General features: G+C 37.7%; 1 protein-coding gene across 1 annotated transcript in view; it reads left to right on the top strand.

Annotated features, from left to right (window-relative positions):
- The window catches only part of LOC126298673 (protein dispatched), a 193,824-nt gene extending 180,789 nt beyond the window's left edge, over window positions 1-13,035 (top strand). The window contains exons 10-12 of the mRNA XM_049990105.1: window positions 3,686-3,884; window positions 4,023-4,398; window positions 8,305-13,035. Coding sequence (XP_049846062.1) covers window positions 3,686-3,884; window positions 4,023-4,398; window positions 8,305-9,789 — 2,060 coding nt within the window. The 3' untranslated portion in view covers window positions 9,790-13,035. The remainder of the gene's footprint in view (window positions 1-3,685; window positions 3,885-4,022; window positions 4,399-8,304) is intronic.
- Window positions 13,036-19,750: the final 6,715 nt, after the last annotated feature.

Raw genomic sequence — 19,750 nt, 5'->3', positions numbered from 1 at the left:
TGCTTCAATAATATGCTGTTCAGATTTATGTCATTTGAGTAGTGCTTCTCTTTATACAGTGTTTAGAAACTGGAACTTTAATTATGGACACCCAATGTATCATCTGGCTCATTTCCTGCAGGTGTAGACCATTTTCGATTTGTGTGCCATTGCGTAAAAGTTTTTTTTTTCTTGAAACTTGCCTTTCATACAGTTGCCGTGACGCAATACATGCGCAGAGACGTGCTCTTCACGTTTTCTGCTGTCATCATATGTTGGCCAACTGTATACACAATAAACAGTTATGTGTGCGATGCTGGTGCATCATACATGATAGCAAGAAGGCAAGCTGGGATTTCTTTACCAGCTCCTTTAATACCTTCAGTCCCTCATCAGTTTTTTGGAGTTCAATCTGATGGATATCCGGCACGTCCAGTTTTTTCCTGACCTCTGGGCTGTCACGCAGGATACCTTAGTGTAGCCGGCCGCAATCTCTTTTTTAACTCATTGGGTCGACACTTTGCTTTTCTAATTACCCACCAGACTTTCTCTCAAAGAAACTGGTAGCAGAAAAGCAGTCTCTTGCTTTTTCCTCTCAAGATCGCGAAAACTATAATGCTGTTTTTTCTATGTGGGAACTCAGACATGCACTCTCCTCCCTCGCTCTTGTGCTCCAGGACTGGATGGTGTCCACATCCAAATGTTGCTGCATCTATCATACCCTAGTCTGTGCAACCTCCTTCGCCTTTATAATAGACTTTGGCTCGACAGTACCTTTCCCAGAAGATGGCTGGAAGTTATCATCATTCTTGTTCCGAAACCTGGAAAGGTCAAACATCTCCCCTCCAGCTCTCACCCAATCTCTCTCAGAAGTAGTGTTTGTAAGGGTTTGGGGCGTATGGTAGATCGCCATTTAGGCTGATGGCTGGAGTCCTGAAACCTTTTAACAAGTGTCCAATGTGGCTTCCGAAAGAATCGTTCTGCAGTTGACCATGTTGTTGCTCTCTCCACTTACGTTTTGAACAATTTTCAGGCCTCCTTCACACACACTGTTCTCATGGGGCTTTCAAGGTCGGCTACCCATTTCCATTCGTGAATTTATGACAGAGTGCACATTTAAGGTGCGGGTGAACACTACTTTATCCCGTACTTTCTCCCAAGAAAACGGGGTGCCCCAGGGCTCCGTTCTAAGTGTTGTACTATTTGCCATCAGCATAAATCCAATTATAGATAGTCTCCTTCCCGATGTTTTGCGATCCCTCTTTGTTGATGATTTTACAGTCTACTATAGCTCTCAACGGACCAGCCTTCTTGAACGACATCTTCAAGGATGTCTCGATTGCCAATAGTCGTGGAGCATCGAAACTGGCTTCCAATTTTCTCCCAGTAAGACTGTCTGTGTAAATTTTTGGCGTCATAAGGAGTTTTATCTGCCTTCCCTACATCTAGGCCCTGTTGACATTCCTTTCGCAGATATTGCCAAATTTTTGGGACTTAGGTTTGGCAGAAAACTTGTTGGTCTTCCTATGTTTCATATCTTTCGGGTCACTGTCTGAGCTCCCTCAACACCCTCCGTGTTCTGAGTGGTACCTCCTGGGGAGTGGACCGAGTGGTACTCCTCCACCTATATCACATGTTAGTGCACTCAAAATTGGACTGTGGAAACATAGTTTACTCCTTTGCATGGCCGTCTGTTGTTTGGCATCTAGATTCTGTTCACCACCATGGATTGTGTTTAGCATCCAGAGCTTTTTACACTAGCCCCGTGGACAGCCCTTACACTGAGCCTGATGAACCTCCGCTGTCCAATCTCCGAGCTGTCCTTCTGAGTCGTTACACTAGTCATCTGTCTTCCATGCCTGCTCATCTGACCTATGCCCTTCTTTTCGACACCACCTTGAAATTAGGGTATGCATGCAGCCCTTCCTCTCTACTACCACCAGGAGTCTGCTTCCATCAGCTGCTACATTCACATTCCTTCCAATTTCCTAAAACTTTCTTGACAAATGGGAGTACGGCGCCGCTTTGGCTTTGTCCCCGGACCTGCTTTCTCCGTGATCTTTGTCAGCTTCCCAATGATAGTACCTCCCCTATAGTTTATTGTCGGCCATTTGGTGCTCTATGTGCACAAATTGAGGATGCCACATTTATTTACACTGACATCTCCAAGGTCACCTTTGGTGGCAGGAGTGCCTATTATTGACAGCACCCCTATTAGATTTTGGCTTCCTGACCAGTATTCTGTTTTTACTGTGGAGCTTTACACCGTTCTCCAGGATGTCCAATACATCCGTTGCCATCAGCAGGTACAGTATATTATATGCTCGGATTCGCTCAGCTCTCTTCTCAACCTCCAAGCTCTTTATTCCGTCCACCCTCTGGTCCACTTGATTTAGGACTGCCTCCACATGCTCCACTTGGGGGGCATCTCTGTGAATCCCTTCACATGGTTTCCTTTGCCAATCTGTAGAGCGTTTTATGCCGCTGTGTTGCTCTTTTATGGCACACACATTGGTCTGCACTTCAGGATAATAAATTATGGGACATAAAACCTCTTCCCTGTGCTTGGACCTCTTCCCACCAGTCGTCAGGAGGAGGTAATTTTAACTAGACTATTTTAATCCGCTACGTGCCTGTTTACAGCTGTCGCCTGATATATCTTCCCCTTTAAGCAGATGACTCACGCTCAGCTTATCGTATCGTTGAGTTTATCAGTGTAAGTGAGAAGACATCGGTCATCTGAAGCTTTATTTTCAGGGAAAACAACCACCCTTCAATAGCACTTTTCGAAGATTTCCTTCTGTTTTTAGTTTCCCTCCTTGAGTTTCGCACCCATTACTGCTGATTTAAATTCCTGTTTTTACGTTTCACTAATCCACACAATGGGCATTTATGACCATAGCTTTTTTGCACCTTAAAAGCATAATCTAAAAAATAAAGATCTAACAGTTGTAATGAGAACAGCAATGAAATTTCATACAGGTTCCAGAGGACAGTCAGGACAGTGTACACAATACAATTCACAATTAGTTCCTGAGAGCATAGTCCAAGTAATTATTATGATGAATGTAGAAAAGTAAATGAGAGAGAGAACTCTGTGCTCCAGGGTTATATGATGTTTGTTTGTTTATTGGTGAACCGTGATGGCGTCGATCATTGACCGTGCATGCATGCCACAGTGTGGTGCTGTCCTCTGATGTTTGATTGTGCCGCCACCTCGTGGCCAATGACATGCTGCCTAGCAGTGGCAGGGGCAGGTTGAATAGTAACAGCTTGCATCTGGCACATGCTTCTACAGTGTTACCACATTGGCTTTCAGCTACCCACTTGTTAAGGCACAGTCAAACAGAGAGTAGGTTAGCACCTCGAGCAACGTACATTGTTGCCTGGTGCAGTAAATGATAGATGCAGGTGCTTAAACCTTGAAGTGAAAAATGAACAAGAAGAAGAAGAAGAAGAAGAAGAAGAAGAAGATAGACTGTTAGCCGAGTTCAATACTAGATCATTCATATACACCACAGTGATTGAACACTGCAAAACACACAAAAAAATCAACTTTATAACAATGAAGATTTCCATGTGAGCAGACTTCAGATTTTATAGTTTGTACTTACAAATTTACTTACAGATTTACTTTATTGTAGCAATGCATTGTGTTTAATTTTGCAGTATTATTCATGGTGAGCTACAATGATGTATCTTCCAGGTATTGGAGCTGACGATGCGTTTATATTCTGCAAAATGTGGCAATGTATTAAAGCAGAGAGAAACAGCTGGACAGTGGTGAAATTAATGGAGGAAGCATTGTCTAATGCGGCACTATCAATGTTCGTAACATCTCTTACAACTGCAGCTGCTTTTTATACCTCATGTGTGAGCTACATAACAGCAATAAGGTGTTTTAGGTGAGCATTGTGTTAGTTTTTATTGTGACTAAACTTCATTATGTTGAAGTCATGATTCTAGAGAATTCTTGTTTAATGAACATTTATCTTTGGAATGTATTAAAATGTCATTAATGTTTTTGTGGTCTTTTGTTTCAGTATTTTTGCAGGAACTGCAACATTGGCAAATTTTGGGATGATGGTTACTTGGCTACCTGCTAGTGTTGTGGTGTCAGAATACTGGTGCTGTAGATCTAGGTTTCCCTTTCGGTGGCTGAGATCAGAAAATGTGTGTTCCTGTGGTGGAAGATTTTTGTCTTTTGACAAACTGGTCGTTACAGTTGTTTTGAAATTTAAATACATGTGGCTCACAATGTTAGGCATTTTGGCATTAATAAGTGTTGTTATTGTATTCTGGTGGCCACGTTTTAGTCTTCCAGACACAAGAGACTTCCAGCTGTTTGACAGCAGCCATCCATTTGAACAGTATGAGTTGTACTACTCAGAGAAATTCCTTTTCGAAAGAATTAACAAGGTAAGCAGATAACTGAATGCTCTTAATTTATCTTTCATTGTAATTGACCAAGTAATATGTATTTTTAACCAGAGACTAAAACTGAAATAATAAACTTTTGCTCATTATTGTGAAAAAAGTTAAAACTACCAGGCACAAGCAACTATGCAATCCAGTCATACCCCAAAAACTATTTCACAGGTTCAACTTGCCTCTGTTTCCTCTCCATATTTTCCAAACTGCAGGGAGCCTCTCCTATAATGCTGTATGACTCCCATAGGACAAAGGTTATAACAGAGAGTTCAATTTAACCAGAGCATCAAGTTGAATATTTGGTGTATAACTCATAAACTTTTATGGACAAATTTATCTATGTAGCTATAGATTCCTCACTTAGTCATTTGGCAACACAATGGATGGAATATGTGTTTGTTGTTTTCTTGAAGTACTTGTCTACACCTGTTTGATCATTTTATCCCTATTTATATTTTGGTTTCTTCATTTAGACATCTGCAAAAGGTGTGTTTTAATTTTAACCTGCAATAGGAATACAAATTTTGGAAACTGTCTAATGACAGTAATAATGAATGAGTTTATTGCACCAGAGAATTTTCTGTTGTACATAAAGGAAAAGGTGATATTAAAGATCATGCAAAACAGCTAAACATAGGAGTGTTATTAATGCTACTGCTTCATCAGAATTTTTTAAAACCAAAGATGGGAATAACAATTACTATGCTGCCAAAGAGGCAATTTTTAAGGTGACCAAAGACAGATATTTCATTTTTCAATATTTCTAAAATGGGCCAGTTCACAATGTCTTTGCCTGGGACATTTGCTTCAGTTGAGAGTTTTTTTTTTTTTTTTTTTTTTTTTTTTTTTCAATTATTTGGAAATTTGGTCTGCAGAAACTGCTAGACTTCCAGTATTGACTTTTAAATATGTGATAAATGTTAAAATTAATTCAGAATTTTCTTAAAAATTCATGTCTGCTGCAAAATGCCTCTGAATAACTAAAGTTTAATGTATATGTACACTGTTAAAACTTTTAAGAAATTTCAAAAATACATGCTGGGTTTGACAAAAAAATATGGTCATAAATCATGAGTTATACCCAAAAAATATGGCAAGGCTATTTAGTGGAGACATTGAAAGCATGCAGACCATTATTTCACAGAGTGTACACATGCTGGAAAATCTGAGAAAAGCATGGAAATTCTTTCATTTAAAAAATCCGGAAAAAAAAAACGATTTTTTTAGAACTATGAGAATTTTCCATAATTTTAGTTTTTAGTTAAATTTTTATAATTTTCACTGTTAAGACCTGACACAGTCTAGCAGATAATTTTGCTTTAGCCTGCTACTACAGGATAATACTGCAGCAATAAAATATAAATGAGAGAATAGCACCTAAATAAAACTTTAGTTGAAAATAAAATGTGTCATTTACAACAGAACACAGTGCACACACAAGCATCTGCTGACAGCAAAATGTGTCAAATGATTTAGGATGGAGACTATGCAATACATCGTTGCAACTAACTGCTTTTGATGGGTGTGACGTCACAACTGTTTACGTTTCTAACAGATAGTGGGAAAATATTGTGACTGATGGTTGACTTTCAAAATAAGTTGCCTTTTATACAAGATGAATTAGGAATTTCTTATGTCATGGAGCATTTGACTCTCATTCAAAACTCAACACTTTTAGGACGAAGCACTTAGAAAAATTTCAGGCTCAGAAGGCCAGACATTTGTGCCACTATTTAAAATTTTACTGGCACATTTGTATATGATATAGCTTAAAGGGTAACACAAGCTAAAGAATAACAAGCGTCAAGGTTAGTCTTTCATATTTATTGCAGTACTTTCATAGATTACCAATTATGCAATAATGATTATCACGTGAGGTGAGTTCTTGAACAATTTCATGCATAATTGGCTTTTCTATGGGAAAGTCAAAGTGCTTAATGGAACATCTATTCTTACAAGTAACCCGCAAAATGTTCAGTGCACAGCAGTGAAATTTATAATTGGGATTGTCAGAAATATTCAGCTGCTGCAATTTAAGCTGTGCTCATAGGATTCTGCCTAACCACACCCACAGAAAAAAACGGCAAAAAATTTTCGAGGACCCACATTATAAATGGCGCTTAGCTTTTCTTGTAGCTATATTTCATGTACATTAATTTAAATCAGTAACTTTTCCTACTTGTGTGTTTGTGTGACGTAGCAGTGATGTTGTTACTGGCTGACTACATCACATGTCCTATGCTCTGAGTATCTGCTGTCATTGACTGGTGAGATCACATGATATGAGTTAAGATTGGCTGACAAAAGCACATCACAATATCAATTTCCGTGCTACAGCAGCTACCGTACTGTATTTGGTGGAATTTGTATTTACATTCATAATGCAGGAATACACAGTGTACATGTAGCTGTGCATCAAAGATCTTTCCAAAATGTGTTGTTTGTTTGCTTGGTTTCATTTTCTAAAGTGCTGGGAAGTTGTAAGCCATTGTATAAAACCTTTACCATTCAAAAGAGTGAAAAGTTTTGCAGCTCTGAGGGAAATTATATTGGCTCTTAACACAAAAAAATGTATTTTCACCCAAGAAAGAGTATTTCACCCAGGAAAAAGTGTATTTTTAACCAATAAAAATGAGAAAAATCTGGAATTTGTTTTTCTTGGCCACTTATACACACTGTTGCACACTCACTGCTCTTCTTTATATGACTATTTAAGCCAAATCTTGTTTCTGGTATCCTCTCATTTGTGGTTCTTGTACTGAACAAAACATTTTAGTTACATTTATCATTTTTCTTTGCCCTTTAAATTTGTTTTAGCACATTGTGGGACAGTTCACTCTGGGCAGCAGTTGAAGTTCATGCTAACAGTCATAGACTAACTCAGTTTTATAGCTGTGTGATGTTACTACTGTAATTGTTTTGTTTAAAGAGCCAATGATTGACTGAAATGGTAGAATGATTAAAGCTCTGCACTCATATTAGTAATGGCTGTACTCAACTCTCCATCTGGCCATCCTTATTTAGGATTCTCATGGTTTCTCATAATCATTTCATACAAATGTTATATTGCGAATTCAGCTTGTTTGCTTTCTATGTATAATGACTTCGATGTTGACAAGATATTAAAACCTCGCCCCGTACTCTGCTATGTTTTTAACTTCTCATTGATCCACACATTAAGCATACGATGACGAGATAGGTGAATGTTTTCTTGGACAGATGATGATCTCTCAAATTTCCAGTAGGACTGATGACTGATCAGGAGGCAGTTAAGATGAACGGATATTAATGAATGTCAATTGCTATCACATAATTCACAGCAGTTCTGCTGCTGTTTGTTAATCATTGATGAGGTCCTCAACATTTGTGTTGTATGTGTTCTGTTTCACGCTTCCCACTTTTCCCACCTCTTTATTTTAATTTAAATGTTATATATTTTCCTCTTCTTCTTCTTCTTTTCATTAGCATTTACCCTGGCTAGTTAAGGGCTTCGCTGTACTCAAAGTTTGATAAATTTATTTTGTTTACTTCTTGTCACCACAGTCATCAGTTATCTAAGGGAGGAAAGTTGTGTGAGCCACCTGTCTGTAAATTGGGTGTAAACTTTATTCTGTAGGTGACCATATTTTAACTCTTTGTGTATTGTGATTTGAGAGATGAAAAGTTGGGACCAGTCCAGCATTTGCCTTAATAAGTGTTGGAACCTGCCTAAAATCCTCATTGAGGCTAGCTGGTGCACCAGCCGCAGTTGTTAATCCACTGTGCAGGTTCAATCTGGGCCTGGCTCACCTTCCTGTCTTCCAAACTAGTGTGCTTTATGTTATGCTTTACAATCAGGTCAATTTTTATATGTTTTAATGCTATTAAAACATTTAACCATGTTTTCTGTTTCAGGTGGGCATCAACACAAAACTGCCATTGCGCTTTGTGTGGGGGATATTACCAGTAGATAATGGTGATTACCTCAATCCAGCGTCTCTTGGAAACCTGGTATTTGATCCAACTTTTGACATCGGAGCTCCAGAGTCCCAAGTGTGGTTGCTAGAGTTCTGTCGTAATTTAAGAGCGCAACAATTTTACCAGTCAACAAGAGGCCCACTATTGCCAAATTGTTTTATAGAATCTTTTATTTCTTGGATGCAGCGACGTTGCCAAGATCCTATTAGTCATATTGACAGGACTCCGTGCTGTGAAACAGAGCAGTTTCCATATGTACGAGAGGTATTTGAGTTGTGCATTGTCCACGCAATAAAAAGTCTATATGAAACACCAGTTGAAATTTTGATGCCAGGTATGGCTGGTCCAAAATTTTCTGCAGACCCTGGAAAGCAACATAAAATACAAGCAGTAGTTGTGGAATATGATAGTGTCCATTCTTTCTCCTTATCCTTTTCAGAAATGAATAAATTCTTCAATGAGGTGGAAAGTTGGATGCAAGAGCAGTTAGCAACTGCACCTCCAGGAATGGAGAATGGGTGGTTTGTAAGTGATTTAGATTTTTATGATCTTCAGTTGACATTGTCTAATGGTACACTTGTTGCAATTGTGGTGTCCATGGCTATTAGCTTATCTGTGATCCTTTTTGTCACTCTTAATCTTCTTGTAAGCTTATATGCTGTTATTACTGTAACAGCTATAATATCAGTTACTGTTAGTTCATTGGTGATTATGGGTTGGAAACTCAATATTCTGGAATCTGTTGCTGTAACCGTTGCAATTGGTTTGGCAGTTGATTTTAGTTTACATTACGGTGTTCATTATCGAATGTGCCCAGATGCAAAAGACAGAGTATCAGCAGTTTCTTTTGCTCTGTCAAGAATGAGTGGGCCAACTGCCATGGCAGCACTTACCACAGCAGCAGCAGGAGCATTTATGTTACCGTCATCAGTATTGGCTTACATACAGATTGGCATATTTCTTGTGGCAGTTATGATTGTAAGTTGGGTGTACTCAACATTTTTCTTTGGATCATTATTGGCTGTTTGTGGGCCACAACATGGATTTGGGCAATTTTCGTACTCTGATATGTGGAAGTTTTGCAGCAAAATATGGAGACCCGTAAATACAAAATCTGATGATGGAGTCAGTGAACCAAGTAATACTGGTGCTCCTTCTTATAACAATATGCTGTCAGAATCAACTTTGTCAACATCAAGTACAGCTGCACAAATTCATGTTTCGATTAGTGAAAGTCATGAGCTAGAAGCTCTAAGCACACACATCCATCAACTGCATCGTTCAGGCAGCCTCTCGGCAGTGTCAGTACCACTGATCCCAAAAGTAATTACTCGTCAGATCTCACTCCCTGCAGAACAGTCTGCATTGACCACAAACACAAATGATGAAAATCAAGTTGAACAATCGCACAGTAGATATTAATCCTCATAATGAAGCTGGTTTTTTGTACTTAGTGTCTGCTAATAATGACATATGGATATGTTCTCTCTTCCCCCGAAAAAAATTGAGTGTGATAGTTATGGAAAATTTGTCAGTATGGCGTATGATCTACAACCAAATCTTTTGTACTTATTTTTTATATGTAACAAGTTTTTTTTAATAAGAAGACTGCTTTTACAATTGGATGTTTGATACTGGAATAGTAAAGTTTGGGAAATGGAAAGAAGTCATTGATCTATCATCCACAAATAGTGGAGATACCATTTTGTCATTTTTCCGAGCCAGTCATGATTACACATTCTGCTTGGCTACGGATATGTCGTCACCCTGTACATCAAGCATTATCTCAAATTTATGCCTTGTGATTGATGATCTCTTTTCATGTATCCCGACTGATATTTGTATAATGGTTTTGTTTACTGTCCATTTTTATTGTGCCTTGTAACACTGATGTTTTTTAAGTAGTTCAGTGTGTTCACTTTGAATCATGACCTGTGTGTTCTGTGAGATATATAATGTAAAATTTTGTAAATTTTTTATCTATGGGTTGATTTGTTCAACAGTTTTACATTCCATTTTCTGCATTTGATTGTCATTTTAAAAAGTTGCCATGATACACAAGTTTTTATAAATCATATTATTCGTACTGTCCAATTTACTAAGTTTGTTCCATATGTCTGTCTGTCCAGTGGCAGTGTTATTTTATTTGCTGATTTGTAATGCATTTCTTGCATATCAAATGTCCCGTGCTTCAGATCTGAGCAATTGAACCACAAAAGGAATTCTGAGTATCATTTTTATGGATAATTAGTAATAATATCAGTATCCTATTAAAAACTGTTAGTAGCTTTAAAGCAAGTGGAAATATAACAATAACTTCCATTATGTGGGAAAGATATGAGGTTATGAATGTTCTATAGTTATTTGATAGCTCATCTGGTTTAAAGATCCCTTTTCAAAAATGTGCTCTTAAAACAATTGTTGAAGACAGGAAGACAGAATAAGCATGAAGAGAGAATTTGTTTCAGAATTGTAAAAATACTGTCATACATGGAAAAAGTACTGAAAGGAAAAGAGGTGAAGAACATTTGCTCATGATTAGAGTGAGATAATTATAAATTATATTAACAGGAACACTAACAACAACAATAATAACTGAATGCTTGTGGCATATAATGCCAAGAAGACATTATTGCAGTCTTCTGGTGACCTAAATGGACATAATTCTGTACACATCTCCCAACTTATGTGGTTGCACAGTACAGTGATGGAGATGTATATTTTAATTACTCCCTTATAAAAATAACAACAGCGCTGAATGCTGTTGGGAGAATATGGTATGCTTGATACCTTTTTTTTTTTCTTTTCTTTTATGCAATTATTTCAATTATTTATCTAGCAGTTACCCTTTTAATTAACAGGGGAATGACACATTTTCTCTCTCTCTCTCTCTCTCTCTCTCTCTCTCTCTCTCTCTCTCTCTCTCTCACTCTCCCCCCCCTCTCTCTCCCCCCCCCCTCTCCCCCCCCCCCCCCCGCTCCTCTCTCTCTCTCTCTCTCTCTCTCTCTCTCTCTCTCTCTCTCTCTCTCTCTCTCTCTCTCTCTCTCTCTCTCTCACCCTCCATTAAATTTCTTCTCCAAGAAAGTTAATTTTTGCCTAATGCATGACACTGCCAGAGGAGTAAATTATTTCCATTTCCAGATTTTTATTATTAACCTTTCAGTTTGTCCATGAAAATGTTCAGTGAACTGTAACTATTTATATTATGGACAGAGGGTCTACACAGAGCAATGTACGACAACTAGATCTCAATATCAAGGGCTCCTCACTCTAGAAAAAGAGGGAAAAAAAGTTAAAGGAAGAGAGACTAAGGTGTAGAGATAAAACTGGCTTTTTTCTGTACCCTTTAGCTGTACTAGTCTCCCTCACTTGAACATTTTTTGCTCTCCTGCCAGTGAAAGGATCCACAGATTTTTGAAGTTAGCGTATTTACAATTTTATATTGTTCAACTTGTTTCATCTGCTGCTGCTGCTGCTTGGTGAGATAATTTTATCTGTCCACATAATAAATCGAAATTCAGTTTCATCCCTCAGTTTTCAGCTGTTGTCATATGCATCATTTGTATGTAATAGTTTCTTCAAAGTTGTTTTATCAAACATATCTTAAATTCCATCATTCTATCTGCTTCAATAATTACAACATATTGATTCTCTGCTGTGTACTAGGCCACCTTCAATGTGCAGATTTTGTGCAAATGCCGATCTCTGACCAAAGGTTCTCTTGTGGTGTTTCCGCACTTTGAAAGAAATCAGCATATTATATGTGAATGTTTCTTTAGTCTCCTTTTGAACTATTGATAACTGATCATATTTATTTTATATCAGGTGTCTCCCTCTTCATATGAAACCCAGTAGCTGTGCTGTAAGTAACATGAATGTATTGCGGAAAGAAGTTGTTGTTGTTTCCCAGTGCAGATAAAACCCAGTAGTTGTGAAATAAATAACATGAATGTATTGTGGACATAAGTTGTTGTTTCCCTCTTCAGATAAAACCCAGTAGCTGTGAAGTAAATAACATGAATGTACTGTGGAAAGAAGTTATTGTTGTTCCCCTCTTCAGATAAAGCCCAGTAGCTGTGAAATAAATAACCTGAATGTATTGTGGAAACGTCTTATTGTTGGGTGGTGTATAACAAAATGAAATTCAAATCATAAACCCCGACATAATTCAGATCAGACCTTTGTACGTGGACATTCATATGTAAATACTTATGGCCTAATGTGTATATTGTCTATGTTTTGTGGGAACAAAATATAAAAACTAATATTAAAGCTGTGTATGTATTTTTGAACAAATTCCACACTTGCTGTTCATTTTGGTTGTGTGTATACATGTTGTTAATGAGGAAACTATTCCCATGTGTTACATGTTTAAATGTGTAATGTAACTTTTGGATATAACATTGAATTGTAGTAAGTGTTCTCTGTAATTGAAATACCAAATTGTAATGAATGTTATGAAGCTGTTGGAGAAAAATTATGTAATATGGGCGTTACAATCATCAGTTTCCTTAATTAAGGGCTACATATGGATACAAACAGATTTATTTATTTATTTATTTATTTAAACAAAAGCCGTATTTTGTCGTCTTTTATAAACTGACGTTAAATGTGTTACATGGTAACTTTGAAAGCCTGTGGTGCTAAAATATACCAGAAACAAAACTACATGACTTGTCATTATTTTAGTATATGAACCTTTTTGTTTGTGTTGGTGTGTGTGTGTGTGTGTGGGGGGGGGGGGGGGGGGGATAATTATAAGGAAGAAAAAGTCTGTAAATCCTGTTTGTGTATGGGGTAATTTATTCATAGTTATAACTTGAATGTGTGACTAGGTGGCTAAGTTGGTAAACGTCAGACAACAAATCCAGAGGTTCGACATTATACTCCCAGTTGGTCATGGGCTTTCTTCTGGCATCTATCACATCTTTCACCTAAGACAATAATTTTTACATGTGAAAAGAACCTAGTTACCCTGTGGTGCTGATTCTGAGTTAAACTGTAGGTAGGTCTCATAATAACTGACTGCATTTGTCAGTTCCAAGGTTGGAGGAAGGAAATGGCATACCAATTCCAGTAGCACCGTGTCTAATAAAGCACTGCCATGCTTGATCCAGTGCTGGAAGTGTTTGACTTAAGGACAGATTTACTTGCGTCTTTGACTTCCAGGTCACACCCTTTCTCTTTCTAGTAGGAGTCCATATGAGCATTGAGCAACAAGAGATATAGTTGGTCAAAAAATACAAATAAACAGCTCTTCAACTTGGACGACAGAAAAGATATACAGAAAGCTTCTTTATATATCACTTTATCTTACATGGAAAGAAACTTACATTAGTTAACAATTATAATATGGTTGTTTGGTGACACATGCATGTAAATTGACCATATTGATGTCCAACTTTGATATACATGGTGGCAAGAAACAATCTGAAAAGTGTGTAAGGGTGTTACAAGGTAGGTTGTGCTGTTAAAGAAAATATATAGTTACGTTGAGTCTTTCCTAAGTTAATTAGTATTGATGTTAGCCAATTGTGCACACAGATTCAAGCGGCGTGCCATATACAATTAGTACCAGTTGTTCTCACAGCGTATATGATGGAAGTAAGAGTGCTCAGCCTTTGGCCCGTGTTTGATCCTTACTGCCGTCCCATGTCCAATTTTTGTTGCACTCTTGTTTGGTTTTAGGAAACCAAAGGAAGAACCCATTTGGCGACATCATCTCTAACTGGCTGCTGGAATTTGTATGGAAAACAGCCTGATTGACTAACTTTAATCCTAATTAACTCAGAAATGGTGCGATGCAACATTTTTTTTTTCTTAACAGCTCTTTCTCAGCTCAACCTAGCGTGCAACACCCTTACAAGATTTTCAGACTTTTCCTGACCACCCTGTATAGAAACATCCTGGGATGGGCTGAAACAGCTAGGAGTCTTGCTTCACTGAAATTGAGCACTGATAATACATCTTATTAATCTTGTACAGCCTGATGGGCTAGCATACAAAGAAAGGTGTTGTTTTAGTCAGTGACGTTAGATGAAAGAATTTGACATTAAATAATTTTGATCCAAGGGAAAGCATATTAGAAATTGTGGACTGAGGGAACTAAGACAAAGAATTTGTGTGTGTGTGTGTGTGTGTGTGTGTGTGTGTGTGTGTGTGTGTGTGTGTGTGTGTGTGTGTGTATACTCATTAAACCATTTGTGTCACATATGTATTGACAAATGGGAACAGTCATCTTGAGGATCCATTCTCCTTGGTCAGCCAATAAAATAGGCAATATTTATGATTTTTTAAAAAGAGGCTAATGAACCAATCAACATAGTTTTGTACATTATTTATTGATTCTTGGACAACATTTTTTGATTTTTTAAGACATTCCGTTGTCATTAAGCCCCTTCCACTACACATCGTCAGGTGGCTTGCGGAATATGGATGTAGATGTAGATGTAGAAGAGTTAAAGTAGTAGTGTCCAAAGTGAGGTGTGTCCATGACAGAAGTCCTGCAATCTGCAAATCGTATGTGAAATCAAAATACAAAAAATATTATTAATCTATGGGATATTTCACATGGAGTAATAGCACTTTTTTTTTAATTTAAAGAAATAATAAAATGGCAGATGTTTGAAATAAATGTGTAGTTTTGTTGTGGGTTTTTTGTCACCTTTTTTGCAGTAACTAATGAGCAAATCAAAACAAAAAAAGATGGCTTTATTAGTGCGCTGCAATCCAGCTGGAAATTCTCTGTATCCCAAGCTGACACAATATATCGTGTGTACACTAATAAAAATACCTTTCTGAAATTTGGGCGAATTACTCCTCCTGCATTTCCGCAAGGAGTAACAGACTAATTTTTTTGTTCTGCTTCATGCCTTCGTTATTACTAAAAAGGTGGCTAAAAACACATGACAGAACTACATCTTTTTTTCCAAATGTCCACCATTTTATTATTTTTCCAAATTTCAAAATACTGTGCTGCTACTTTGTGTGCAGTATCCTCTAGATTAAGAAAACTGTTTATTTTTCAATTTCAGATAAAGTTGGAGACTGCAGGACTTTGGTCATGTACACACTTCATTGTGCACACAGCAAATTTAACTCCTCTAATGGGGGGGCTTAATGATGACAGAATATTTTAAAAATCAAATAATGTTATCCAGGAATCAATAAATAATGTGCAAAAAGATTTATGTTGGTTGCTTTATTAGTTTTTTTAAAATGTAAAAAACACCTATTTTAAATTCTGACTGAGGAGGATGTACCCTTAATAAAATTTCAGGATCCATGAATACATAGGAAATCCCAGTTCTTTCAGTCAAGTATTCTCTTGTAATGAGGCAAAGCCATGTGGTGCAACATCAGTTCTGTAGGGAGTGTGTTCAAAAGCTTCATAGCTTAATGCAAAGAGCCACTACAGCCCTGACTAACTCTCAGTTCTTTATCTTTAAGGAAGCATTGAAATGCATTATTATTTGGGACATGCATTTTTCTGGATACCATATCACAATGATGGTCCAGCATCATTTGTTTTAAGTACTTCTTATGGTGAAGGAAACCCCCACCATTCTCTTCTGAATAGGTGTACTTATTCTCAGATTGTGACAGATGCACTCTTACTTTCCAAACATATTTAGTGTTTTTCAGTTAATGTGATAGGAAATGGGGTTAATAAAGTGGATTTCACTGTGTGTGTTAAAGGTGTCTTCACAGCAAGGTCTGCCATTTTCAGACTTATGTACATGTTCTTTGCACCTCAGCAGTTGCATGGATCAGTTATTCATCCACCATAGAGTATGGAGGCCCACAATGGATAACACTTTCTTGAGGACGGTATGAATTGCAGTTTGTTACATGTACAAGAATTCTTTTATCTTAGAAGCTGGTGTGGGTTGCAACAAGACCAGTGGCCTGGGGTTTGATTCCTGGTCATTCCAAGGATTTTTCCTCTGTTACTTAGTACTTCTTTCATCTCTGACAACCATTTGAGTATGTGTGAAAAATAGCAAGTTGTACTGTGCTTAAGAGTCAACGTTAAACTACAAAACCTCGAAGTCCATCGGAACAGGTCTTGAAAATCCCAACAGTACTGAGTGACAGACGTGTCATCCTCAGCCAATACATTTCACTAGATGCAAATACGGTGGGGTGTGTGGTCAGCACACTGCTCTCCTGGTCATTTCCAGCTTTTGTAACCGGAGCCCGTACTTCTATACTCCTCAATTGGTGTCAGAAGGGCTGAGTGCACCCTGCTTGCCAACAGTGCTTGGCAGACCCAGTCAGTCACCCATCCAAATGCTAGCTGAGCCTGACAGTGCTTAACTTTGGTGATCTGATCGGAACTGGTGTTACCACTGTGGCAATATTGTTATTGCCACATGAAACTATAGGTCCCCCAGTAACAAGTTGGTACGTCAATTGGAAGGCTGAAAAATGGCAAAGGCATACCATCTCAAATAGGACGATCTCTAGTAAAGCACTGTGGTGTTGAACCAATCTTCAGGTTCTTAACACCTGTATTTCACTTAAGAGGCTGGTCTTCTACCATTTGTGTCTGTTGCATTCAAACATTCTTTTTAGTGTTGGTGCTGAGGGGAGCTTTGTTGAGGATGAAGTTATTCCTCTGAAAATTTATTATGCAGATGTAGAGTGATGTAGAATGTCTTCTCCAAGCATGGGACCCATTTCTTTGGAAAAAATTCTTCACTGTCAGCCCCATAGTAAAAATATATCGTAACAATACTTCTCTCTTCTTTATCCCACGCAACAGCTGTTGTTGCTAATTTACAACCATATAGTAAAGTAGATAAGAAAAGCTCAAGCTTTGTGCCACAGTGCTATATGGATAGGTCTACACATGGAGAAAGTCTATTTATGACATGTTGACTTGGAATCTCACATAGCAGAACATCTGTAGTACCCTTTGTACCAGTACACACCATGACTTATTGACACCTTGATGAAGTTCAAAATCCATACAAGAAGCAACAGAAACTGTAAAATGAAAATCACACTACAGAATAATTCTGGCTGTTTTAATAAAAAGTAGAGAAGAAGATGAGAAACGTATTTTTGTAGGAAAATTTGAGCTTGGTTTCAGAAATATTAGTTAGTTGTATGTTCCATGGATCACTTTCAACGATACATTGCAGTGACATGGAAAAAGCCAGTGTACACAGTTTTTAGAGCTATGTGGTGCCAGATGTCTGTGCACACATTATGCAGTTCCCATACATTACATGCCAGCAGTGTGTGGATGCCATAGTATCCTAGATATATTCCGTTCCATCAAATGAGGCAAATTTGGTGGCCAAGACATAAATGAGAGTTTGCTAAAATGCTTCTCAAACCACTTTAGCATGATTTTTTAGCCTTCTGACACTGAAAATTATCCTGCTGGAAAATGCCATCACAGTTGGGGAAGACATAAATCATGGAGTAGTACAGATGATTCACAATAATAATCATATATTCCACAGCTGTCATGAACCTTCGATTACTACTGCAGGTCTCGTGGAAGCCTAGGTTAATGCACCACCATAGCATAATACTGCCCCCTCTGGTGTGCATCAGTGGTGTGGTGCATGCTTCAAGGCTGGATGATATTGCATCCAGCTGTGACCATGTATCTGATGGAACAATACATGTCCTTCATCCAACCAGGTGACTGGTTTCCACTTATATACAGTCCAGTCTCGATGATCCCTTGTAAACTGCTTTCGTAATTGATGATACCATTGAGTCAACATGGGAAAACACAGTAGTCAGCTTCTGCGAGAGCCCTATGTTTGACAATGCCCACCTGAAGGCTGTGCTTGGAAACACTTGTGCATGCACCAGCATTATGCACTTGTTGTCACATTTGCCACAGATCGCTGTCTATCTTGCTTTACACAGTGGGCCAGAGTCTGACCTACACATTCTGTGATAAGGTGTAGACGTCCAGTGCTTTGTCACCTACTCATGGTTTTACTATCCTTCAACCTGTTGTCACAGATGCTTTTGATGATAACATGTGAACAATTTGATCAGCCCCACTGTTTCCAAGATGCGTGTTCCCAGGCACCAGGTCATAACTTTTTTTCAATTCAATTCAGTTTTTATCATCACATAACATGCCTTTTACAAAGATTGTGACATAGGTGACTTGTCAGCTTTACACTATATATAATAATACTAGAAATAGACAATAAACTAATGATATATATGGTGTAACATCTTCAAAGAGGTATTTTAATTACAGTTATAATGCATTGTTGCCATTCACGAAATATTCTACACTATAGTAACATTTATCTTTCAGATATTTTTCCAGGTCTTTTTTTGTACCTTTTACATTTGGGTCATCCATATCTTTCCATATTTTATTTACAAATTTCATGCCCATATAGTATGGCGTTTTTGCATATGATTTTAAACGGTGGGTAGGTAACATGTAGCTCGTTCTATGTCTAGTATCATATTGATGCAAAAAGAAGTTGCCCTCAAGAAGTTGTGGGTTTCTTTTCGCAAAAGTGAGAGTTTCATAGATGTGTATGCTTGGAATGCTCATTAGATCTAGTTTTACAAATAAAGGTTTACAATGTTGCTTTGGTTTTGCTTCCACCATTGCTCAGATGATTCTTTTTTGTAGTCTAAAAGCTCTAAGTAAATTTGACTTTTCAGACCCCCAGAAAATTATACTCTATTTAATGACTGAAACAGACTATACATTATATACAGTTTTTCTTACAGCTAAATCAGTAATACTATACAAGATATTCATAATATATACAGGATTATTCAGTCGACCCAATATGTTGTCCACATGGTGACTCCATAACAGGTTTTTATTGACTAATACGCCAAGGAATTTTACACAGTCTGCAGTCTCTAATTTTTTGTCCATATACCTTATTTCACTTATAGACTGTGCAGATTGTTTTGTGGTGAAATGAACAATTTCTGTTTTTGTAAAATTTAATGTCAAGTTATTGTTTTTGACCCATGCCTCTGCTTCCTCAAGTGTTTGTTCAATATGACGAATTAGGTCTACCTCATTTTTACAAAAGACTACAGATGTTGAGTCATCTGTGAAGAGGATAGTATCAGATTGGACCTGACATGGCATATCATTAATGTAAATGCAGAAAAAGTAGTGGCCCTAATATTGGAACTTGTGGAACACCTAATTGAGTGTGTTTCCAGTCAGAGAGAAATTTCTTGCCGTTGATGTTAATAAGTACTCTTTGTTTTCTGTTTGCCAAGTATGATGACATCCAGCTAAGAGATTTGCCTTGAAAACCATAGCGTGCCAATGTTTGGAGAAGCAGGTCATGATTTACTGTGTTGAAGGCTTTGGACAGGTCACAAAAGATGCCTGACACACACATTCTATCATTAAGAC

Source organism: Schistocerca gregaria, chromosome X (assembly GCF_023897955.1).
Source record: "Schistocerca gregaria isolate iqSchGreg1 chromosome X, iqSchGreg1.2, whole genome shotgun sequence".
In the NCBI taxonomy this organism is placed as follows: domain Eukaryota; kingdom Metazoa; phylum Arthropoda; class Insecta; order Orthoptera; family Acrididae; genus Schistocerca; species Schistocerca gregaria.
Note: the sequence above shows the minus strand (reverse complement) of the source record. Positions and strands in the feature narration are given on the sequence as shown.